The sequence below is a fragment of the Mastigoproctus giganteus genome, chromosome 9 (assembly GCF_048544385.1).
Source record: "Mastigoproctus giganteus isolate SK-2022 chromosome 9, ASM4854438v1, whole genome shotgun sequence".
NCBI lineage: Eukaryota > Metazoa > Arthropoda > Arachnida > Uropygi > Thelyphonidae > Mastigoproctus > Mastigoproctus giganteus.
The window spans coordinates 173,282,831-173,309,283 of NC_143583.1; the positions used below are offsets into that span (position 1 = coordinate 173,282,831).

Genomic DNA, 26,453 nt, shown 5'->3' on the forward strand with positions numbered 1-26,453 from the left:
TTTATACAGAGTGAGCAGCTGTTTGGAAGAAAAGTAACGCCGAGAGCGAAAGAGAAAACCAAGTTTTTTAGATGCAGAGGAAGCAATATTTGTAATGTGCTTGTGCCAAGAGAGATTAGAAGTCAGGGTAATCCCCAAAAGAGATATATCCTTTTGCCTAGAAATTGGAGTGTCACTAAAGATAAGCATAGGAGCAGAAGAATCCTTTTTGCGAGATATAAGACAAGACTGAGTTTTAGAAGGTAGAAATCAACTAAGTTGTCTTTGCTCCACTGGAGAATTACCTGAAGATCGGCATTTAAGGAATTGGTAGCAGATTTTCGAGAAGTTGAAGCTGATTGAGCAGAACAAGATTTCTCAAAACGGAAAGTTGAATGCAATGTGCTATCATCGGCAAAACTATGGATAGGATTTCCAGTCAATGGAAGAAGGTCATTGATATACAAGAGGAAAAGAGTGGGGGAAAGAACTGAACCTTGGGGGACACCGGCATTAGTGGAGAAGTTAGAAGACAGAGAGCCATCTACCATCACCCTCAGTGAGCGATCAGAGAGAAAACTGGATAACCAATTACTAAAAACAGTTGGCAAACCATAAGATGGAAGCTTGTTTAGAAGACCTTTATGCCAAACACGATCAAAAGCCTTTGAGATGTCAAGAACAACTACTTGTGTTTCACCGAACCTTTCCATTGAAGTAGTCCATAAATGGGTAACATAAGCCAGAATATCACCAGTGGATTGACACTGACGGAATCCATACTGGTGATCGTTGATCAGACGGAAGGTTTCTAGGTAGTTTAAGAGTTGGCGGTTAATTGATTTCTCCATTACTTTAGAAAGAGTAGAAGTAATTGCAATGGGACGATAATTGGATGGGAGGGATTTGTCACCCTTTTTAGGAACTGGCTGGATATGAGCAAATTTCCAAGCAGAAGGAAAAACACCTTTGGAAGAAGAAAGTGAAAAAAGGCGGCAAAGAATAGGAGTAAGTTCAGGAGCACAGATTTTGAGAACAAGTGGAGAAATACCATCAGGACCTGGAGCTTTCTTAGCATCAAGATTCATCAAAATCCTTCTGATATCCTTTTGACGGAAGACCACAGGAGGCATTGAATGGACCGTGTTGGGAATGGTGGGAGGTGTTTTACCAAGTTCATTAATACATGAGCTGGAAGAAAAATGGGATGCTAGCAGGTCAGCTTTATCCTTGGCTGAAGTGACAACAGAACCATCTGGTTTGGACAGAGGTGGGAGCAGAGATGGGCAAAAGTTGCGGCCAATAGCTTTGGCAAGAGACCAGAATGCTCGGCTACCATTAGGGCAAGAAGCAAGTTTTCTACTCTTAGCCTGTTCAAACTCTAGTTTGGACTGATTAATAACTGCTTTACAATTGTTGCGAGCTTTGGTGTAGGCAGAAAATGAAACTGAAGAATTAGAAACAAGCCAATTACAATATGCAACATTCTTCGCTTGAACAGCCTTAGCACATTTATTGGAAAACCAAGGTTTAGATAAAGGACGAGATTTTAAAGTGGAGTGTGGGATAAAGAATTCCATTCCTGCAAGAATAATTTCACTGACACGATCTGAGCCAACGTTGACATCAGGAGTTTTGAAACAGTAATCCGACCAAGGAAAAGAAGAAAAGAAGTCTCACAGGTCATCCCATTTTGCATTCTTGTAGTGCCAAACAACACGAGGTTGGGAATAGCCATGAGATAAAGGCTCCATTGGAGAAGAGACAATCACCAAGTTGTGATCTGAAGTGCCTAAAGGACCTCTCACTTCGACCGTGTACTTAGAAGGGTTGTTTGTGAGAAAAAGATCAAGCGTATTGGCTGTATGATTCGGATTGTCCGGTATTCTTGTAGGTAGATGAACAATCTGTGCTAGGTCATTAGTAATTGCAAAAGCCTCAGCATCTCGACCTGCTGGGTCGGTGTGACTAGAAAACGGAAGCCAGCTGGAGTTGTGAACATTAAAATCACCAAGGAAAATTACCTCACTGTTAGGAAAGTTGGACTGGAGAAAGTCAAGTTGCAACGAGAGGAAGTCAAAGAGCTCCAAGTGATTAGTGGAGTTGGGAGAACGGTAGAGACAACAGATGAATTTGACACAATGAGGTAGAGAGATTTTAAGCCAGAGAAGATCAGAGAGAGGAGATTCCAAATTGCAAAGTCTCTGACAGGGAATATCAGAACGGACATATGCACAAGTACCACCTTTGAGGCGAAAGGAATCAGACAGCGAATAATTTGGGCATCTGAGATGAGCAGTAGTTGAATCAACCGATAACTGAGATTCTGTCAGAAAAAGTACATGTGGTTTGGCAGACTGCAAGTGGAAATGGACATCGTTGAGATTAGAATTGAGACCACGTATATTTGTGAAATGAATTAGGAAGTCCTTGGGAGGTTTAGATCTTTTCGCAGATAAGCTTGTTCTATTAGTTTGACAATTCATGGTGTATTCAATAGTAAGAAAAAGTGGGTGGGACATGCTGTATGAAGTAATGAAATTTTTGGATATGGCATACATGTGGTAAGAATATACCCAGATCCTTGACATAACGTGGCCTCGACAATGCTCTCCGCATACACACTACTCGGACTCCCTCCAGTCACTATCTGGCAGAGTAGAGGTAGCAAGATTATACACTATCTGATCCGGAAGCCTCCTAGAGAGTTACCAATAGGTTCGGTCCGGTGTACTAACTAGCGGACGGCCTGCGAAAACCGTTTTAGAGCTGTACCCTCGAAATGTAATTAATATTGGATCCCGCCACGACGTTCATCATAACCTCAAAAGTCATCAATCATACTGCATGATGGAAGAGATAGGGAAGGGTTGACCGGAACTTAGCTCTAGAGACTAAACATGGGTTCCACCACTTCAAGCCTCCAATAAGCAAAGTGGTGGTATTTCACCGGTTGATGAGAGTCATCTACCACCTAGTACTGCCTGGTAACATAGAGGGGTGGCATTCCTCCATGTGGTGTGGGCGCTACACCTCGACCCCTGCTTACGTTGGTTCACACCTGGGTGGTCACCCACCATGTGCTTGTGCATGGAGGTTATACCCAGGATTACTAACAGTCCCACCAACGTGAAGGTGCAAGCAGAGGATTTGGCTGTCACAGACCGTCCGGACTTCGCCGAAATTGGGTCCACTTGACTTGAGTGTCACCCGAATATCAATTCCATCAGCGTTTTAGATTCCCAGGTAGCAAGTACAGCTTGTCTGGTATATCGGAGAGAATCTCTGTGACAACCTCAAGGACCATTTTTCATAGAGCTTTTGAAAAATATAAATTGTTTGCATTTGCCAGTTTATTACCACTCACAAAAGTCAGCATGGATGTGCTCTTCATTATGCAAGGAGTGTATTTTTCACTCAAACACAGGCTTTTCTCTTTCTGGATAATGCTGAGTTCTCCGGTTAGTTCAGTCCTGGCAAACATTGTAATGGAGGAGCTGGAAGGTTGTGCATTTGTGGGTTTGCCAGATCCCATAGCCTTTTGGTGCTGGTATGTGGATGATGTGCTTGTGGTCATCCCCTGGGAGTTAGGAGACCGGCTCCTGCACCACCTCAACTCTCTGTCACCTTTCATTCAACTCTCCATCGAAGTGGAGTTGGGGAATACCCTTCCTTTCTTAGACACCCTTGTCCGACACGAGGTTGGTTCTCGTTTAAAGACTTCAGTCTTTCGCAAGCTGATGTATGCTGGCCAGTTTACCAACTACTTGTCAGTACATGCCGCAACCATCTTCTTGGCATGGTGCAAGCCTTACTAACCTGTGCCTTGATACACTCCAGTTCTGAGGATGGTAGGCACACTAAGGTTACTAAGGTTAAGGCAGATCTGGCAAAGTGCGAATACCCTACAAGTGCCCTGGATAGGTGCGACCTGCAGGCCTGTGACCATGTTGCCAACTGCAGGGCCCCATGCAGTGATAACCCCACCACTACCGCATTTATCCCATACTAGCTGAACCAGTCATAACAAATTTCTAGGGTCCTACAAGTTCATGGGATAAAGTGTTTACAACTTCCAGGGAGAAAGTTGCGATCCCTCATCTCGAGAGTTAAAACACCAGTCCCTCCCCCCTCACAACAGAGTGAATTGGTGTACCATATTTCCTGCCGTGATTGCACTGGCTGCTATGTTGGGGAAATCAGCAGAAGACTTGGTAATTGAGTCTCTGAGCACGAGAAAGCCATCCGCTCTGCGGATGTGGATCACTCAGCGGTTGCTGAGCACTTCTGGTCAACCGAGCACAAAATTGATCCTCGCTGCAATGTTGATCATTGACCATCCCGCAACTATTGTTGCTGTGTCTTATTGGAATTGCTCCACATCTCATATTGTAGCAGTTCCTTCAAGAGGAACAGAGGTTGTCACATCAACCCTCATTACTGAGGCAACCATCCTCTTAGCTGACAAATGTTGCTGCTCATAACATTCCTGAGTATTACAACTACAACCCTCCACTTAAACCAGCTAATTGTTGCAAGCACCTTTAGCATGCAATTTTCACAACGCATGATCACCATGGCAGGCACATGATGTTCTGTATTTTACAATAACGGTTAACTATCACAACTGAAGAAGGATTACATCTGTCTGAAAGCTTTTGTGTGTATATTTACTTTTATTTTTGTTCTAATTAGTCATTAAACAATTTTAACCCAACATTTTTATTTTACTTTATTTCCTGGTTTCCCAGTGACACATTATTATCGTTTTAGAATACACGAATATAGATCTTATAGAATTGTTAAAAGTCGTCAATATCAGAGATGTGTCTGTAATATGGATCTAGCATGAAATAAAATTCTAAGTTCAACATATACTAAATCTTTGGAGAAAACTTTGGCCCGAGATTGAAAGCCCTGAACTATAAGAAGATAATGAATAACATAGTTTATTAACTGATTTCAGTTAAATTGAAGGTTCCAAAGATTTTCAGGAAGAAGGCATTATAACAAGGGATTCAGCAGTATTTTCTAATTCTTCATGACTTGTTAGAAAATGAAATTATGGATGATGCTTAAATCATACCTACTGTGATGAAAACAGTTGGATCCAAATATAAAGAAGATGTTGAATCAAATCCAAGGCTAAAGGTTGCTCATTCAGTTGCCAAAACAACCTAGATACAGCTTTTCAAATTTATTGAAGGGCAGCCTTATTCAATGGTAAAAGAAGTGATGTTTATAAAAAAGTGAAGTAACTATGCTGCACAACATATTTTATCACATACGCAATTAAAAATTACTGATTTTATGTAAATGTGTATGTTTTAAGTGAAAATAAAATTATAGTATGTTCCAGCTTTAACCAATTTTATTAATTAACCAACCAACTACTGGTCCTGACCATGTTAGAGGGCTTTTAATACTGTTAAATAGATGGATGCTCTTTGTGTAATGGCCTCCCTATGCTTGCAAATTAAACATTTACCCCACATGATAGCGTTCTGATAATCTTGGTAGTAAATACTTGTACAGCATCAAATATTTGCTTCATTATTTGCAGTTTGTCAAAATTTTGCTCTTTCCCTCTGCAGCAGAAAAAGTTTTACTGTTTGTGTACTCATAGAGTTGGAAATTTTTCAGCATCTATGTTCATAGAGTTGTGGATTTCTTATGAACCTCACCATTAATTAAAATATTATCAGTTAACTTGACGAAAGGAAACAGGTTTGAAGTGCCTTCCATAATATAAATTTAAAAAATGCCATACTGTAAATAGTCAGGCAGTAGTCATTCATTGGACCTGGGACTCAAGTAACAGACAGTTGACATTGCTGATATGTACTTTGCCACACCAGTTACCTACAAATGATTAATTGATATGGTTCATGTGGTAGAAGAACACTTCATGTTGATATTGGCACATATGCAATGTAACAAACATGCCAAAATTAATGTTGTAAATAATTTTGGCATATGTTTATAGGAACTTTTTTTCTTATTTTTAGCTGTTTGAATATGTTCTTATATTTGTTTCATGCAATTATGAAACTAATGCTCCCTCTCTCAATCTATTTTTTTTTTATGTTTCAGTGCCCTGAGTTAATTATATGGCAGTCGTACAAATAAGAGAAGATAATTTGTCATTGCAGGTAAGTAGCTATAACTAAACTCACTGGTGATTAATGTCATGGGTAAATACATTCAAGGATTTACCAGAGTTTCTTTTGGCACAAATAAATATGCTGATTTCAGAAGATAATATCGTAGTTTTGAAGTCTGAATCATCACGAACAGATGTACACCTGTGCTCAGGCATACTTTTTTGTAGTGGTGTACCCATATTTTCAAAGCCTAAAGTTATGATGGCTATCTTGAGTGTTCTCTTTGATGTTAATGTAGCAGTTACTATGTATAAACGGAGTTTATAACCAATAACACTCAACTGAGACATTGTGAGAGGTAAGATGAAAAACTTAGTTTTCTGGAAGAGGAAAAACAATGCATTCTTATAAAATATAAGGGGCTTGATTCTATAGGGTTATTCTTTTGAAATGACATCCTATGTAAAGGAGTTAATATGATATAAATTTTAAAAATTTGAAATGATTTATATTTATTAATAATGCTTTTATACAGGGTTATACTAATCTTAAGCATTAGAAATGTTCACCTTGTGTAGATAAACATGTAGCTTCCCTTAGACACTTGGCTGTAAGTAATGTAAATTTATTAAAAGGTAGAATGAAGTACTTTTAACTTATATGAAAGCTAAACATCTGATGTTCCTACTGATGAAGTGGTAGGAACATTTGACGAAATATCTGGTTTTGAGCTGTATATAATTTCCAAATGGAAATACATATTTTGATCTTATGTAGGTTAAAAGTACCTCATTCTTTCTTTTATTGTATGCCTTAGTCCTTTCTTTATCATATTACAGGCTAGAGGTCTACATGTGCCAAAATTTTAGAATTTTATTATTAGCATTAGCAGAGGCATATTATGCAAGAAAGCAAGCTTATATAGCATCAGCCAAAAAAAAAAAAAAAAAATTCCTATTTCACTCCACTCTCTCTCCAAAGGTTTGTCCAGTTCTTTTAAATTATTTAAGCAATCAACTTCCACAACGACAAATGGAAGTTAGTTCCAGCAATCAACAATCTGCTGGATAAATGCATATTTCTGCACATCTACTCTGCAACTATCTCTCCTCAATTTGAATTTATGACCCCTCAGGTTCATAATCTGAGCAAGAGGAAGAATCCCATCAGCATTGAGCCCACTCAAACCATTCAAGACCTTATACACCTTTGCTCCTCTCACCAATTTTGTTGTCTGCTGTACTAGTTCTAGAAACTCTACATCCTTCCTAAAATAAGGCCTCCAGACCTGTACACAGTACTCAAAGTGTTGCCTGACCATTGCCTTATACAAAGGGATAATCACCTCTTTATACCAAAATTTTTGCATATATCATTGACAAGACCCGATTATCTACTGTGGAAGTCTGTTTGCACTGTTCAGAAAACTTCATATCTGACTGCACAATTACCCTCAGTCCTTTTTCATTCTCCACTATCCTGAGTGTAGTACCACACAGTTGTATGTTTCTCTGGGGATAATATGCACTACTTTGCCTTTGTCAATGTTAAACTTCAGTTGCTACTTCTCAGCCCACCTGCCCAACTTTTCTAGATATTGTTGCAGTAGCATACTGTCATTAACAATCCTGCATCAAACCTTTGCATCATCTGCAAACTTGGACATTAAGCCTGATATATGTTTGTCAATATCATCGATGAATATAAAAAAAGAACAATGGGCCCAACAACAAACCACGGTGGACTCCACTAATAACATTAGTCCACTAAGAGCAGTGTCCATTGATTACCACCCTCTATCTTCTCCCACTGAATGGCACCTCCGTAGCCAGGTGGGCAGGAGCAGTAGTGCGTAGCACACGATTCTTGATTAGACCGGGATTCAAGCCTGTGACCACCAAATACGGAGGATGCGGAAAGGTCAGAGAATGACCATCGCATATTCCCGGAGCAATATGGCCTTAGTTGGTAATGCTCCTAAAAACCAAATAACAATAACAACAACATCTCCGACTGAACCATCCTTTTATCATTGTAGAAATTTGCCCCTAATGCCATACTGCTCCAATTTGTACAGTAGTCTTCCATGTGCAACAGTATCAAAAGCTTTCCTGAAATCCAAGTATATAATAACAAAATTAATTTTTGCATCCAGTTCCTTTGTGACCACATCATAGTATCCAATCAAAGTGGTCAGACAAGACTTCCCCTTAACAAGCCCATGCTGTGTCTTTAGTATAAATGCAGTCTTGTCTAAATGATTCTGCAGTACTTTAACCTGTGCCTCCATTAATTTCCCCAGAACAGAAGTTAAAATAACAGGTCTGTAATTACTTGTGTAACCCTTTGTAAATTGGAGATACATTTGCCCATCTCCAGTCTGTGCAGACCTCCACTGAGTCCAAGAACTCTCATAATTATGGCTAAGGGTTTGGTTACTTCCTTTAATATAACTGGATAGATCCCATCCATCCCAGGTGCATTTCTTATGTTTAACTTCAACAATTACCGCTCCACATTGCTGTCAGTTATTAAAAAAGTGATTTAGTGCCTTGTTAGAGACTAATAAGCTTCTGTCCTCTACTTCCCTACAGAATTCCTCATGTATAAATGTAGATGCGAAATACTCATTCAGTTTGTTAGCTATCTGAGCAGGATCGTCAACAGTCGAATCGTCGATTTCAAGTGGTGCAATCTGATCCATCCTTTTCCTTCTAGAGTTTATATAAGTAAAAAAGTCTTTTTTTTTTTTTTTTGCATCCTTTGCCCAAGATTTCTTGTAATCTGCCTTCACTTGTCTAACCTCCTAGTTTGATTATAAACTAGCTTATATCTAGTCTGTAATTCAAGGTATTTCCATGCCTGAAAGGAAAGATTTTTTTGCACCCCTTTACTAAGGATATACAGTCAATCCTCATATAGTTCGATAGTTGTGTTCCTAGAAACCCTTGTGCAATGAAAATTTGTGCAATATAAACAACAGGCCCTATAGGAAAAATAGCGTTAGGTGCCAACCACCCAAGATTTAACACACATTTGTAACCAAAACATTACCAAACACAATAAATAATCGTAATAAAATATGTAAGTATTTTATTACGACTATTATGTAATAAAATATTGCTAATGCTTTTGCTTCTATCGTAAGCAGACTTGTTCTTTGTTTGATTTTCTATCCAAACAGATGACAGCTGTTCCATCTCTTCCAATTATTTGTGTATTGATCTGATGGATTTTAATTACACTTTGAGTTGTTCTTGCAATGAAAGTTGTTTGTATTTTCTCTGCATTCTTTCTAATTCTCGGCATTGCCTCATTTAGGCCAATAGCATGTATAATATCACATGGTCTTTCATTTTGCTCAAAGCGTTTCACAATTTCATATTTTTTCTCTATCAACAGAGGCGGACTGGCCATAAGCCTTACCGGGGAAATCCCGGTGGGCCAGAGGCGGTGTGATTTTGGCCATAAACCATAGTATGAGGCCGCTACAAATTTTCCCGGGTAAGAATTTTTGATCCAGTCTGCCTCTGTTTATGGATATTGCTTTTTTTTTTCTCTCTGAATCTGTAGTGTCTTCACCAGGACGTTTCCTTTTCACATAAAGGCAGAGACACACTAACACCTCACTAGCTCACATTTTACTAAAGCACATTTCTGGGGATTACTACCATAAAACAATTTCCAGTTGCGTTCCTGCTAGTGGAATCTGTTATAAACTGGTAGTAAATTCGATCTAATTGCATTTGCGATAATATCAATAGCTGAAATAGTGTAAGTTTTTACTTTATTATGGTGAAATGTGTTTCCCCTTCACTGATATAAAAAACATAAATACTTTTTCAGAATCTTCTCTTCATTACTATTGTGTTGCGTTCAGTTGGGGTGATTCCACGTTTGACTGCCATTTCTTGTCAACACAAAGGCGAATCGTGTATAAGCGAATTTGATTCATGTTATATACAATATCGTTCCCCTATTTATAAATCATGTATGATCGAATTTGTGTAGTGTAAACGTGTTATACAAGGGCTGACTGTATATATATATATATATATATATATTTTTTTTTTTTTTTTTTTTTTCGTGATTTGTAAAATTTGGCACCCCTTAAAGAATAGTTCCCCGAGCAAGGGCTCTGCTAGCTTTTCCCTTAATCGAGTACTGTATCTACAATAGGCTTCTGTGTCCCTTTTAATTTATATGCATCTTATGCATTTTTCTTCTCTGCCATGAGTCTCATTAGTTCATATGACATCCATTTAGTCCTAAATCTTGAACAATATTGCTCAGTTGGTATGAAAAGCCTAGTAGTTTCCAACAGCAAATTCAAAATTCCCATTTTTGAATTTGCTGTTGTTGGTAACATTATCAGTTAAAATCTGTTTTGCAGCAAAACGTGCTTTTTGGTAGGTGGTCATAATCAGATCACCTTGCAGGAGACTAAGCACCTGCGAGATGATCTGATTGAGGTGTATAGAGCTTTGAATGGTTTGAGCATGCTCAATGCTGATGGGATTCTTCCTCTTGCTCAGAATAATCACCTGAGAGGGCACAAATTCAAATTGAGACAGATATAGGATAGATGTGCGGAAGTTTGCCTTTAGCCAGTGGGTAGTCGGTTGGTGGAACAGATTTCCATCCTTTGTTGCGGAAGTTGATAGCTGAAATAAATTTAAGGCTGAGCTGGACAGGTATTTGGAACGAACAGAGGGGTGAAATGGGAGCAGTTTTTTTATTATTATTTTTTTTTTTATTTGACTGATGCTGCATAAGCTTGCTTTCTTGCATCATATGCCTCTACTAATGCTAATGCTAATAATGTTTAGATTCATGAGTATACTCTTTTTGTACCTGAAAATCTATCCAGTTATACTAAAGGATTACTTACTATTAATATATAGCATTAGTAGAGACTAATGCTATATATTAATACTAATACTAATGCAAGAAAGCAAGCTTATGCAGTATCTGCAAAAAAAAAACTCTCCTATTTCACCCCTCCTTTCGTTCCAAATGCCTGTCCAGCTCAGCCTTAAATTTATTTAGGCTATTAGCTTCCATAACAAAAGATGGAAGCCTTTTCCACCAATCAACTACCTGCTGGCTAAAGGCAAATTTTCGCACATCTATTCTACAACTATGTTTCCTCAATTTGAAACTGTGCCCCCTCAGGTTCTTAGTCTGAGCAAGAGGAAGAATCCCATTAGCGTTTAGCTTTCCCAACCCATTCAAGGCCTTATACACCTCAATCAGATCACCTTGCAGGTGCCTACTCTCCAGGTGCTGCAATTTGCAGAACTTAAGCCTTGGTAAGAGCACCCCCATTTGTTCCTCCTCACTAAACTTGTTGCCTTTCTTTGTATTCTTTCTAGCAACTCTACATCCTTCCTAAAATGAGGTCTCCAAACCTGTACACAGTACTCTTGGTGTGGCTTGACCATTACCTTGTATAATGGGATAATCACCTCCCTGTCCCTGCTAGAAAAATTTCTATGTATCATCGACAAGACTACATGACCTGCCCTGGCAACCCGTCTGCACTGCTCAACGAACTTCATATTTGACTGCACAATTACCCCCAGGTCTTTTTTACTTTCCACTTCCCCGAGTGTAGTACCACATAGTTGGTACATTTCTCTTCAGTTATTGCTACCCATATGCAGTACTTTTCATTTGTCAATGTTAAACTTCAGTTGCCACTTCTCAGCCCATTTTCCCAACTTATCTAGATCCAGTTGGAGTAGCATTCTGTCTTTACTGTTGTTAACAACCCTGCCAACCTTTGTATCATCTGCATACTTGGACATTAAACCTGATATATACCTTCATCAATGTCATTGATAAATATACAAAACAACAATGGGCCCAACACCGAACCCTGGGGAATTCCACTAACAACCTTTGTCCACGAAGAGCAGTGTTCATTGATTACCACTCTCTGTCATCTCCCACTCAACCATCCCTTTATCCATTGTAGCAACTTACCTTTAATGCCATACCTCTCCAATTTGTACAGCAGTCTTCCATGTGCAACAGTATCAAAAGCTTTCCTGAAATCCAAGTATATGATATCAAAATTATTTTTGGCATTCAGTTCCTTTGTGACCACATCATAGTATCCAATCAAATTGGTCAGACAAGACCTCTCTTTAACAAACCCGAGCTGTGTCTTACCTATTACTGCAGTCTTGTCTAGATGATCCTGCAATGCTTCTTTAACCAGTGATTCCATTATTTTCCCCGGAACACAAATTAAACTAACAGGTCTCTAGTTATTTGTGTCACCTTTTGAACTCCCTTTGTGAATTGGTGATATATTTGCACACCTCCGGTCCATGGGAACCTCCCCTGAGTCCAAGGAAGCTCTCATAATTATGGCTCAGGGTTTGGCTTACTTCCTTTGCTGCCTCCTTTAATATAACTGGATAGATCCTGTCCACCCCAGGTGCCTTCCTTATGTTTAACTTCAACAATTTCTTCTCCACTTTGCTCTCGGTTATTACAAAATCACTTGGCTCCCTGTTAGTATTTATTAAACTTCTGACATTTCCCTCATTGAATGACTTCTCATGTGAATGTAAATGCAAAATACCCATTCAGTTTATCAGCTACCTGAGTATGATCATCAATAGTCAACTCATCTATGCTAAGTGGTCCAATCTGATTCATCCCTTTCCTTCTAGAATTTACATAAGTAAAGAACTCTTTGCTGTTTTTATTTGCATCCTTTGCCAAAGATTTCTCGTAGTCTGCCTTCGCCTGCCTAACCTCCTTTGTGACTTGATTACAGACTAGTTTATACCTACCATAGGCTTCTGTGTGCATCCCATACATTCTTTTTCTCTGCCACGAGCCTCATTAATTCCTCTCACATCCAGTTAGGTCTAAAACTTGTTAGGCCTAAATGGATGTCCTAGTTGGAATGAAAAGCCTAGTAGCCTCCAAAATTAAGTCCCTGAAGGCTTCCCATTTAGAATTCAACGTTGGTAACATCATTGGTTGATCCCAGTGTACAGAATTTAAAAACTTTCTGAGACCACTGTTAGTAGTAGTAGTAGTAGTAGTAGTGGCACTTGATGCAAGAAAGCAAGTGTAGGAGCTTATGCAGCATCAGCCAAAAAAAAAAAAAAAAAAAAAAAAAAAATCACACCATACCCTCCAATTGCCTGTCCAGTTCCTCCTTAAATTTATTTAACCTATCAACTTCCACAACGACAGATGGAAGTTTGTTCCAGCAATTAACCACCCGCTGGCTAAAGGCAAATTTCCGCACATCTATTCTACATCTATCCTTTCTTAATTTGAACTTATGTCCCCGTAGGTTCGTATTCTGAACAAGTGGGAGGATCCCATCAGAATTCAGTGTGCTCAACCCATTCAAGGCCTTATAGACCTCAATCAGATCACCGCGCAGGTGCCTAGTCTCCAGCCACTGCAATTTGCAGAACTTAAGCCTCTCTTGGTAAGAGGATCCCTTCATTCCCCTCACCAATCGTGTTGCTCTTCTCTGTACACGCTCAAGCAAATCTACATCCTTCCTAAAATGAGGCCTCCAGACCTGTACGCAGTACTCAAGGCGTGGCCTGACCATTGCCTTATACAGAGGGACAATCACCTCCTTTTCCCTGCTAGCAAAATTCCTATATATCATTGACAAAACCCCATGACCTGCCCTAGCAGCCTGTCTACATTGCTCAGAAAACTTCATATCTGACTGCACAATTACTCCCAGGTCTTTTTCATTTTCTACCACCTTAAGTGTAGTACCACACAGTTGGTACGTTTCTCTGGGGTTACTTCTACCCATATGCAGTACTTTGCATTTGTCAAGGTTAAACTTCAGTTGCCACTTCTTAGCCCATCTGCCCAAATTATCTAGATCCTGTTGCAGTAGCACACTGCCATTACTGTCATTAACAACCCTGCCAACCTTCGTGTCATCTGCAAACTTCGACATTAAGCCTGATATACCTTCATCGATATCATTGATAAATATACAAAACAACAGTGGCCCCAACACCGAACCCTGTGGGACTCCACTAATAACATTAGTCCACGAAGAGCAGCACCCATTGATTACCACCCTCTGTCTTCTCCCACTTAACCATCCTTTTATCCATTGTAGCAACTTACCCTTAATACCATTCTGCTCCAATTTGTACAGTAGTCTTCCATGCGCAACAGTGTCAAAAGCTTTCCTGAAATCCAAGTATATGATATCAAAATTATTTTTTGCATCCAGTTCCTTTGTGACCACATCATAATAACCAATCAAATTTGTCAGACAAGACTTTCCCTTAACAAACCCATGCTGTGTCTGAATTATTGCTGCAGTCTTGTCTAGATGATCCTGCAATGCATCTTTAACCAGTGACTCCATTATTTTACCCGGAACAGAAGTTAAACTAACTGGTCTGTAATTATTCGTGTCACCCTTCGAACCTCCTTTGTGAATTGGGGATACATTTGCACATCTCCAGTCCGTGGGAACCTCCCCTGAATCCAAGGATGCTCTCATAATGATGGCTAAGGGTTTGCTTAGTTGCTTTGCCGCCTCCTTTAATATAACTGGATAGATCCCATCCGCCCCAGGTGCCTTTCTTATGTTTAACTTCAACAATTTCTCCTCCACTTTGCTCTCAGTTATTACAAAATCATTAAGCACACTGCTACAATTTGATAACCTTCTTCCATTTTCAAACTGTAATGATTCCTCACGTGTGAATGTAGATGCAAAATACTCATTCAGTTTGTTTGCTATCTGAGCAGGATCATCAACAGTCGAACCATCGATGTCAAGTGGACCAATCATATTCAGCCCCTTCCTTTTAGAGTTTATATAAGTAAAGAAATCCTTGCTGTTTTTCTTAGCATCTTTTGCCAAAGATTTCTCGTAATCCGCCTTTGCCTGCCGAACCTCCTTTGTGACCTGATTACAGACTAGCTTATATCTGCTACAGGCTTCTGCGTCGCCTGATAATTTATATGCATCCCATGCATTTTTCTTCTCTGTCACGAGTCTCATTAGTTCATTTGATAACCATTTAGGCCTAAACCTTGAACAATATTTCTTCATCGGTATGAAAAGTCTAGTAGCTTCCATGATTAATTCCTTGAATGCTTCCCACTTAGAATTTACTGTTTGTAACATCGTCAGTCGATCCCACTGTACAGAATTTAAAAACTGTCTGAGACCACTGTACTCCCCTTTACGGAAACAAAAACCCTTTCCTTTACCCCTGACGGTAGTTACCTCTTTGAGTAAATCCCACTTCAGCACACTGTGATCACTGCCACCTAGTGGTTCCTTTATCTGCAAATTCTTAATACACGAATGATCACTGCTGATAACCAGATCAAGAGTATTACTTTCTCTGGTTGCCTCTCGAACATGCTGCTGCAGAAAACAATCATCCAATAAATCCACAAAAGTCTGACTAGTGTGTGAGTGACCAACCCACAAGTTCCAGTCAATATCTGGGAAGTTAAAATCCCCCATTATAAGACATTCTGATTTACTGGCCCACTCTATTTCTCTGTACAATTGTTCATTGTACTCATTCGAGTCATTTGAATGAGTTGTTCACCTTTATGAAAGCAAAAGCCCTTCCCTTTACCCTTGATGGTAGTTACTTCTTTAAGTAATTCTATTTAAGTAATATATAGTACACATCTGAATGATATCTCTTCATTGACTCCTCCTCAACAGTTTCCATTCGGGCCATTAATTGTGTTGTTCATTTTGCTCCCACTTTTCCTGTTTAATTTGATGGATATAGAGAGATAAAATTGTGAAGTTCAGTCATACCTGAATCTCTGTATCCTTGAGGATTCCATTGACTTAGCATGGGAATCCATGAACTTGTTAACTATGCATCAGTCAATAAACCTGACTTCACCATTGTGTTTGGGACCATGAAAAACCTCCGGGAGAAAGTTGTCCCATCCTTCTAGAACTATTTTTTGTAAACTCGTTCCCCCCCCCCCCCATACACACACTTGGGAGTAGCCCAGAACTGTGCTAATGCATATCTTGGCCTCTAATTTTCAGAATAAGACAATCTTACCATCATTTTACTTCTTAGACACTGCTGCACATTACCACAAGACTATCCAGATATCTGCAAATCTGAAAGTTTGATATATGATGATGTGTGAGATGGTGAAGTTGAACTTGTTGAGCAGCAGCTGTCCATAGTCCCCCACACGGGCTTGAAGGGACCTTCACCTACAGGGCTTGTAGGAAGGCTACGATGACATATCCAGTGTTTTCCAGCAAGAGGCACCTCCAAAATCAGGCAACAAATATGAACCTTGCTCCATCCAACCTGACTCTGATGAATCCATCCCACTAAACACCGACAAAGACACTACTCAAGTGGCAGATTAAATTCTGCCACTGTGCCTTGATCTGGAGGCTCTGATGTCACAACAAAGTAATTGTTGTGACATCGGAGTATCACCTCTCTCTCTGCTGTCAGAGCAGAGATAATTCAAGTCTGGTCAAGGATGGAACTTGTCCTCAACCTCCATGTAGAACATGAATGAACAAAGGCCAGATTTTATGCCTGCCTTGAAGGAAGGGGAAATGAAATGCACAGCACCCCCTCTCCTACACTGATGTGCTGAGGACCACAGCTAATGTAGTTCCAGATACCTGCAAATCTCCAGCCGACAAGGGAAAAACTCTTTTATGTGAACTTTAGAGAATTTGACATTTGACTTCAGTGAGGGCGTTAAAATTACTGTTGCACAGAAGTTATCCCAAGACTTGAAAAATATGAGAATAAAGTCCCTTGGGAAGACTCGTAATGTTGGAGTAATTATTGAGACAGCCATAAAGCAAGACAATCAATCATCTCCGACTCGACAGTTACCTTTCTTGGCTTGACCGCAGAGTTTCCCATGAAGGGACCCTCTACACTCACATTTGACCTGGACAAAGACCTCGACCTGGCATCATGGATGGTTAGTTCACTGCAACTTTGACATGGCTGCCAGTTCAGGCCTAAGTATCAGACTAACTCTTAAGTCTCCACAGTACTGTAACTGGGTTAGAGAGCTCTCTGCACAAGCCTAGAACACCCTCAAACAAAAAGATCAAATTTTCATAGGGTGGTGCAGCCATTGCTTCAGGGAGCATGTGGCAGCCCCCAAATGTTGGAAGTTTTGCAAGTTCGGGCACACCATACACCTGCACTCATTCAGAGCCCACATGCAGTCATTGTGCCCAGAAAGGGCATGGCTTCAACAGTTGTCCTGACAAGTCTTCTGCTGCAGTATGTGTGAATTGTGAGGTGGCTAAAATTGATGCGACTCATTCAGTTTAAGATAATGAGTGTTCCATTTACATAAAAGTTATGCGAAACCAACAACTGAAGACCGACTATGGCAGCATAGCTTCAACAGTATAACTACGGTGACTTCACAAAGGGACACTCTTACCAAGAAAGGCTTACTTCTGCAAATTGCAGTGTCTAGAGCAGTGGTTTTCAACCGGGGTGCCACAACATTCCAGGGGTGCCATGTAATTTGGGTTTAAGTTATTTAAACTTTTTTTTTTTTTTTTTTGAAATTTATATATTTATTTCATTATAAAAAGGTGTACAGTATCCATCGTACCGTATCCTTTTAATTTTGTGGTGATCTGTAATTGATGTTTATTTAGTACCTCTACATAAAGAATAAAATTATTATATAAGTATATACAATTTGTATTGTGAATTGCAATTTTGTTTATAATTATATTATTAGTTAATAATATAATTATAATTAATAATTATATTATTAATATAATTATATATATATATATATATATATATATATATATATATATATATATATATACACACAGATAGAATTGGATTATTAAAAGGTCGAAACCACTGTGTTAGGTATTTCTTTTGGCCTAGGGGTGTTGTGAAAAAATTACTGGGACACTAAGAGCACCATGAACTGAGAAAGGTTGGGAACCTCTGGTCTAGAGACTAGGCACCTGCGAGGTGATCTGATTAAAGTGTATAAGGCCTTGAATGGGTTGAGTAGGTTCAGTGTTGATGGGATTCTTCCTCTTGCTCAGATTATGAACCTGAGGGGATATAAATTCAAATTGAGGAAAGACAGTTATAGAATCATCATCAGCCATTTTCAATCCACTGCAGGATGAAGGCCATTTCAGTTCCTTCTGTTTTGTGCAATGGCCATCCATTTACTACCCACAAACTCATGAATTTCATTTGTCCATTTCCATTGTTGTCTTCCAGGTTTTCTTATAGCTCCTCTTGGGTATCATTCCGTTATTTTCTTAGTCCATCTGTCATCATGTCTTCGAGCTATGTGTCCTACCCACGACCATTTTAGTTTTTTAGTTTTGATAAGAATGTCCTTTACTTGAGTTTGCTGCCTAATCCACGTTTCTATTCTTATCTAACAGTCGGATTCCCAATATAATTTGTTCCATTCTTTGCTGTGTAGTTCTCAGCTTCTCTTCCATTCTTTTAGTGAGTGCCGAAGTTTCACTTCCGTAAGTCATGGTGGGGGAGTATACATTGGTTCATTATTTTACATTTCAGACAAACTGGGATATTGCTCTTCAGTATGTGACTATATTTCCTGAATGCTATCCATCCAAAATTTATTCTTCTCTTGACTTCCAGCCATTTATCATTATTATAGGTAATAACTTGTCCCAGATAAGTATATGACTCCACCTTTTCAATTACTACTGCTGCTTCAATCATTATTTCTTTTTCTGTGGCATACTTGTTCATCATTACTTTAGTTTTAGCCATATTCATCTTTAGTCCAAAATCCTTACTAACTATGCATAACCGATTAAGATTTTCCTCTAATTCTTTGGGATCGTGGCTTATGACCACAGTGTCATCTGCAAATTGTAAATGGTTTAGGTACTCTCCGTTCACATTGACTCCTTTCTGTGACCAGTCTAATCTTCTGAAAGCTTCTTCAAGGGCAGCGGTAAACAACTTAGGAGATATTGTGTCTCCTTGTCGAACTCCTTTCTCAATTTTAAATTTACTACTGTCTTTGTCTAGTCTAATAATGGAAGAAGCATTCTCATATATTTTCTTCAAAATCATAATATATGGGGTACCTATGCCTTGTCTTTCCAGTGCCCAAAACATTGCCTTATGCTGTATAGAGTAAAATGCCTTTTCATAATCCACAAATGCCAGGCATAATGGTGTTTTATGTTCATTTGCTTTCTCCATTAGCTGTGATATTACATGAAGGTGATCCATAGTTGAGAATCCTGCCCTAAAGCCAGCTTGCTCTTTCGGTTGATTCTCATAGAGTATTCTTTCTAATCTGTTAGTAATGACCCTTGTGAACAACTTGTAGATGTGGGACAACAAGCTAATTTGTCTATAATTTCCAATTTCTGATTTATCTCGTTATGCAGGAAAACTATGATTGCATTATTCCATTCCTTAGGCCTCACACCTTTTCTAATGCATTTTTTGAAGAGTCTTGCCAGTTTTTGTCATGTCTCTTCCTCTCAATTTTAACAACTCTACAGTAACTTCATTTTCCCCTAGGGCTTTCTGATTCTTCATTTTCTTCAACGCATGTTCTACCTCATCAGGAAGGATATCAGGTATGTTGTACGTGTTACTGATTTGCGATCTATCTTCCCCACTGCTGGCATCATTCCCTTGCTCCTTGTATAATTCTCTATAGTAGTCTTCTGCTATTTGAATTATGCCTTCTCTGCTATTTATAAGTACACCATTGCTATTCTTCAGTTTTAGTATCATTTATCTTTCTGTGTTACTGCTCATGGCTGCTGATTTAAATCCCTTGTATTCCCTTAATGCTTGTTCTACTTTTCTTGTGTTAAATTTTCTTATGTCCTCTCTGAGTCTCTTTCCAATGGCTTTGCATAACTCAGTGTACTGAATTTTCTCCTTGTCAGTATTTTCTTGCTCTTCATTTGTCGTCTTCAATTCATCATGACAAGTGTTTCTTGACTAATTTTTTATTCTTTGGATTTCTTTTTTGCCTATAGGTTTCTTGGACTTTATCACTTTCAGATAATTGTAATGTTCCTCGTCGATATCTTGGTCCTGAGCATTCTGCAGAAGCTCAGACTTGTTCTTTAGTTCCAGTACATACTGCTTTTTCTCCTCTTCGGTTATCTCAAAGACCTTTATTATTTACTCAAATCAGTTTTTTCCTTTCTTTTCTTACATCTATGTTGTTGTTATTTGGTTTTTAGGAGCATTAGCAACTAAGGTCATATTGCTCCGGGATATGTGGTGGTCATTCCCTGACCTTTCCGCATCCTCTGTATTTGGTGGTGACAGGCTCGAACCCCGGTCTAATCAAGAAGCGCGTGCTACGCACTGCTGTTCCTTCCCACCTGGCTACAGAGGCACCTCTTACATCTATATGGTGTGCATCTTACCATTCTGTGATCACTTCCAACGTTTACCTTGTTCAGGATGGTAACATCATTCACAATATATCTTCTCTTAGTGAGGATGAATTCAATTTCATTAGTTGTTAATTCATTTGGGCTCTTCCATGTCCACTTTCTGTCCACTGTTTTCTTGAAAAAAGTGTTCATTACTGACAATGCTCGAGAATTTTAATTGCTTGAGCATGTACAGAGAAGGACAACAAGACTGGCGAGGGGAATGAAGGGATCCTCTTACCAAGAGAGGCTTAAGTTATGCAAATTGCAATGGCTGGAGACTAGGCACCTGCACGGTGATTTGATTGAGGTGTATAAGGCCTTGAATGGGTTGAGCATGCTGAATTCTGATGGGATTCTTCCTCTTGTTCAGATTACGAACCTAAGGGGGCATAAATTTAAATTAAGAAAAGACAGTTGTGGAATAGATGTGCGGAAATTTGCCTTTAGCCAGTGGGTGGTTAATTGCTGGAACAAACTTCCATCTGTCATTGTGGAAGTTGATAGCTTAAATAAATTCAAGGAGGAACTCGACAAACATTTAGAGGGAATGGTTGTGTGAATTTTTTTTTTTTGGCTGATGCTGCATAAGCCCATACACATGTTTTCTTGCATCACATGCCACTACTACTACTATTATGCAAATTCCACAAGTCTTTCACCTCTTTCATTTCTTTCACCAATTCCAAAATTTCCTATAGTTCCCCTTTCTTCGCTGTTTTATCTCTTTCCGACCTTAGCACCGAAGTCCCCATAATGATAGTGTAGTGAGTTTTCTGTTCATCTAGAAGACTCAATTTCGGTGTACATTTCTTCAACCTCTTCATCATTATGGCTCCACGTTTGTGCATAAATCATTATAACCTTTAGCTTATACTTCTTAGAAATCCTGAGTAGTAGTCTTGACACCCTTGGTGATGTATTTTTGAATTCCAAAATGTTGTTTTTTATATCTTTATGGACCAGAAAGCCAACTCCACCTTTGCTCCTTTCACTGTTTCCATTGGTATACAGCAAATTTCCACTTGATAAACTTATAAGTGATTCATTTCTTCTTCTTTCAGCCAAACCGATGATATTCCAATTCACATTTTCTAGTTCCTTTTCCAGCTCTAATATCCTGTCTTCATCGATGAGCAATCTTACGTTGTAACAGGCCAAGTTCAGTTTTCGTGCATGGCAGCCTGGTTGTACCTGGAGATTCTTAGCACCCTCCACTTCCACTCTGATCCTCTTGCTGCCGTAAGAAGGGGAGTGAAAGCCGCTGGGGACTGAGGGCCATTTGTTTTGTCTTACTGTCATGTGCTGGAGGGTTTGGGCTTTTCCTCTTCATGCTGACCAGACGTCTTGAAGAGAACCACTCTACAGGTTCGTTGCCAACTAAGTGACGTAACAGGGCTTACCATTGAGAAGGTGTGCACGAGTGGATTTTAGCGAGGCAGGACAACCAGATTTCTCCTAAATCTTCTGAAATAGAAAGATATTGGATCCCTCAGTGTTTTAAACTGAGTGTCTGATAACACACAGAATGCTTGTTCCCCTCTAAGCCCCCCCCATACATATATTCTAAGTTATAGAATAGATGTGTGGAAATTTGCCTTTAGCCAGCAGGTAATTGATTGCTGGAACGAACTTCCATCTGTCATTGTGGAAGTTAACAGTTTAAATAAATTCAAGGAAGAACTGGACAAACTTTTAGAGTGAATGGATGTGTGAAATGGGATTTTTTTATTTTTTTTTATTTGGCTGATGTTGTATAAGCCAAATAAAATCATATGCCTCTACTAATGCTAAATGTTATATGAAGCAACTGTTTAAACATACAGGGGGATACTTAAAAGTTTGCTACTTCATTATGAAGCTCTGTACACCAGTGATTGTATATTATGTTTCAATAATATAAGAGGGAAATATGTGTGTGTATCTCTTTGGAGCTTGTCCCAGTGATGCTGCTATGCAGTTATCACTCTTGTAGAATGATTTGTAAAGAACTGAAAAAATGCTTCCACAGCTGATATAAAATTCTTCATTTACCTTAAGATGTTTGTTCAGCCAAGTGAAATTTAAGTATGGAAAACAAAAAGAAGTCTGAAAGGGACAGATCTGATGAATAAACTGACACTGATATATTTCACCATGGTACATGTAAGTGGGAATATTGTCTTTGTGCAACAAGATACCTTTTGTGAGCATTCTTTTTCTTTAGACAGAGAGACAGATCTTTTTAGACAGAGAGATCTAATTTGAAATAGGAGGTGTAGATTGTTATTTTGAATAAACTTTCAGTTTTATTTTAGATTAGTATTTCTTACTGTTTATCCCCTTCAAATGAGTGCAATTTTTTTTTAATATCAAACATTCCTTGTGTTTAGTATTTTTATGCAAACCATCCAGCAAGCCTATTTATTTTGAATAAATTGGCATAAAACAAGAAGTTTTGGGTATGTGAAACCAGTAGTTGACTGGTTTTTCTGAGGTCACCTGACAATTTCCCAAATTTATTTTCTAAAATGAATATCTTCTAAAATTTTCCCCTGAGTCTGCTATCAAAATTTCCATCCTTTGGACAGTCACTGGACTAACTAGTTCACTTAAATGTAAACTGTATTATGTCTTTTTTTGCCTTTCCCTACTCCCAACAATCAGGAGCCTCTGAAATATGCTGGATAAAAATTTTTTGTTTACATCCCAACAATTGCCTTTATGCTATGCATAAAGGTAATTGTTGGGATGTAAACAAGCATAGTAGTGTTTTTGAGCAGTTGGTATTTATTGCATATTTTATTTTAATTATCATGATTTGTTTATTTTACATAATATTTTTTTTTTGTGGGTTAATACTTTTTCCTAGGATGTTGTACAAACTAGCCCATTATATGGTGTAATACAAGGCCACTGCTTTTCTTGTTCATAAGTGATCTTAAATTCATAAGTGATCACGTCGTAGATAGAAACAGTTATTACAATAGTATATATTTAAAATGGGCCTTTTTTGCTGTACTATATTGGACAATTCTCTAATTCTTGGCTTATGAATGCTTGGTTTGAAATTAATGCACCACTTTTTTCTTGCATGCAGTATTTAATTTTGATTTAGCAGGATTCAGTTGGTGTTTTCTATTATTTTAAAAGTATATTCCTTACCAGAAATGAAAATTTTAATTTCAAAAATGATACCATATACTGACTGTAATCTCAGCTAGTACTATTGGTTTTCCACCACTAACCTACTCACTGTTATTGTTTATACTGAGAGCAAAAAATAGTACTATTAATAATCCTATTAATACTACTTCATAAGTATTAATAATAGTTTTGAGTCACTGTATTTACCAGTAAATACAGTGACTCATAAACTATTATTAATAGTAGTATAAACTCATAAACTATTATATCTTTTTTTTCTCTTTTGAAAATAAATTCAAATATCTTTATATATATGAACATATTAAATAACTTCAAAGTGAATCTGATTGTTTCAATAATTGCAGGCAGATGAAATTGAGGCCTTGGTAGCTATATATATGGATGATTGGAAAGTTGTAGATTTAGGAAGAAGGATTTATAGTATAGCTCTTTCTAACACTTCTGAAAATGAAATAGTTCTACAGGTATTAAAGAAATATCCTTTTTGATTGAAACTGTACAAAGAAAAAATGTAAACAAGTCTATATAGATCCTGTTCATATAGACTTGCTTATATTGCACAATCCATTTGCTCTTCAAAAAAGCAGCCACTGCTTTTTTAAGAGTAAATGGGCAGTTCATGAATCAAGAATTTTTATTTACTTTTCTGCATATCTGTTATATTGCTCATTCATTACTCCATAAACAAATTAAATAGCAAATTCACTCCAGAAAGTTATTTGTGGATTTAATGAAATTTGTAATGGCTTGACAAATCTTTAGAAAACCAGATATAAAATTTAGTGTAAATCTATTTATTAAGTATTAAGCCACTAAATGTGGATGGATGAATGGACATACTGATGCTAATGAGCATTTTTGTGCACATGTGAATGCACCCAGAAAACTGAGCAAGGTCAACTAATGACAATATTGAAGTTTTTTTCTTTCTAAAAAAAAAAAAAATGATATATTCACAGTTACAAATGCAGTTAAAATTTTATAGGTGTTTTAAAGATTCTGGCAAGTCAGTTTTTACCTTACTTGTTTTCAACATTTTGACTATCTGTGATGTAAAGAAATAGTGATAAATATTTCCATATTTTTAATCTTATAATGTGAGAAGTAGTTATGATAATTTAAAAATAGTTTAAAGGACACTAATTCATAAATGGATGAATTGATGCTTGATACTGTACTGCTAAGCAATCCTGTGTCTGTATTTATTATAAAATGTGTATTTTGTCAAATTTAAATTCTAGTGTAGTGTAGTGTGGTCTTTAAAAAAAACCTCCTGTTTTCCACTTGCCAGCAAATATTTTATCTCCAACATTTTGAAGGTCAAAAGTTTGCAGCTATGCCTATCACGTAAATGGTAATTTATTTTATGCATCTTTTTAAGCTTTAAAATGAAAAGCAGCAATTGGCATTAAGGATGTGGTGTTTTATTTTTATAGGACTTCTAGTATTTTGACTAGAAAAAAATAAAACATTCATATAGAACTGCATTAGAAACTTCTAAAAGTCGTGCACTGTGTAAATTGCTCAACTCAGGTTATGAATTTTTAACTTAGGTTATAAATTTTTTCAAACAGTTTCTTTTGTGAATATTCTTGATATTGTGAAATATCATAAATATGAAATTTTATTGTCATATACTATACTACATATATTCAGTATATGAATGTATGTAGCCCAGTATAATATTCAGTGTATGAATATATTCATATTCACTTACTACAAAATTATTGAAAGAAAAAATCTGATGAAAAATTTCATCAGATTTTTTAGCTCAAGTTTGAGAACAAACTTGAGCTAATGTCCAGTTTATTAATAACCATTCCCTAAAATTTAAATATGGGACTCTTGGAGCTCTTTTGAATATTTGCTTTATAGAACAGAATATTATTGCTGATGAATCAGCATAAAAACTAACAGAATACAGTGACACCTAGGAAAAACTGGAGTAGTGGGTTTTGACTGGCTTTTGTCCCCCCCTTCCCCCACCTGCTACATCCATTTTTTGTGAACTTTTATGATTTATTGCTTGAGTATTATTTTATTTATTGTCAGTAAAAATGCAAAATAAAAACTCAAGAAGCCTTTCATGCTTTGTTAATTATATTGATAAAATTAGAAAACAGTGTAATAGTCTTCAGAAATACACTGTGCTGCCACTTTATTAGGTACACCCCTGCTGTGCACACAAATGGTTTGTCCCACAATGTTGCAAGTCACACATGACCACAGTTGTGGATATAAATGCAGCAGAACATATGTATCAGTTAAGCGTACAAACCATAGCAAGGATGGAGAAAAGGAGTGATCTAACGGACTTCGAACGTGGCATGGTAGTAGGTGCAAGATGTGCTGGACAAAGCATCTCTGAAGCGGCAGTTCTCCTGAACTTTTCACAATGGTGCAACGAACAGAAAACATCCTCTCAATGGCACCCTGTGGAAGCAAATCGCTTGTTGATGAGAGAGGTCAGAGGAGGATGTCTAGAATTGTGCAAGCAAGCAGACGGGTCATAATGTCACACATCACATCAGAATACAACCTTGGTGCGCAGAACAAATTATCACAATGGACCACTAGTCGCACTTTGTCGCGAATGGGCTACAACAGCCGACAGCCACATTGCGTACTTTTGTTATCAGTGAAGAACAAGAGAGCATGTCTCCTGTGGGCACAGCAAAACCATCACTAGACTATTGAGGATTGGAAAGCAGTTGCTTGGTCTGACTAGTCAAAGTTCCTGGTGCATTATGTTGATGGAAGGCTCAGAATTTGGCGAAAATAAC

At 38.0% G+C, this 26,453-nt stretch overlaps 1 protein-coding gene across 3 annotated transcripts in view; it reads left to right on the forward strand.

Annotated features, from left to right (window-relative positions):
* The window catches only part of LOC150080891 (protein IMPACT-like), a 130,434-nt gene that overhangs the window by 8,944 nt on the left and 95,037 nt on the right, over positions 1-26,453 (forward strand). For 2 of the 3 annotated variants that reach the window (XR_016547388.1, XM_090381310.1), the window contains exons 2-3: positions 6,073-6,131; positions 24,015-24,134. Coding sequence is in view for 2 of the 3 variants with exons in the window: in XM_090381310.1 (XP_090237436.1) it covers positions 6,090-6,131; positions 24,015-24,134 (162 nt within the window). In the remaining variant the exon portion in view is untranslated. The remainder of the gene's footprint in view (positions 1-6,072; positions 6,132-24,014; positions 24,135-26,453) is intronic. The other variant, XM_090381311.1, reaches the window with a different exon arrangement.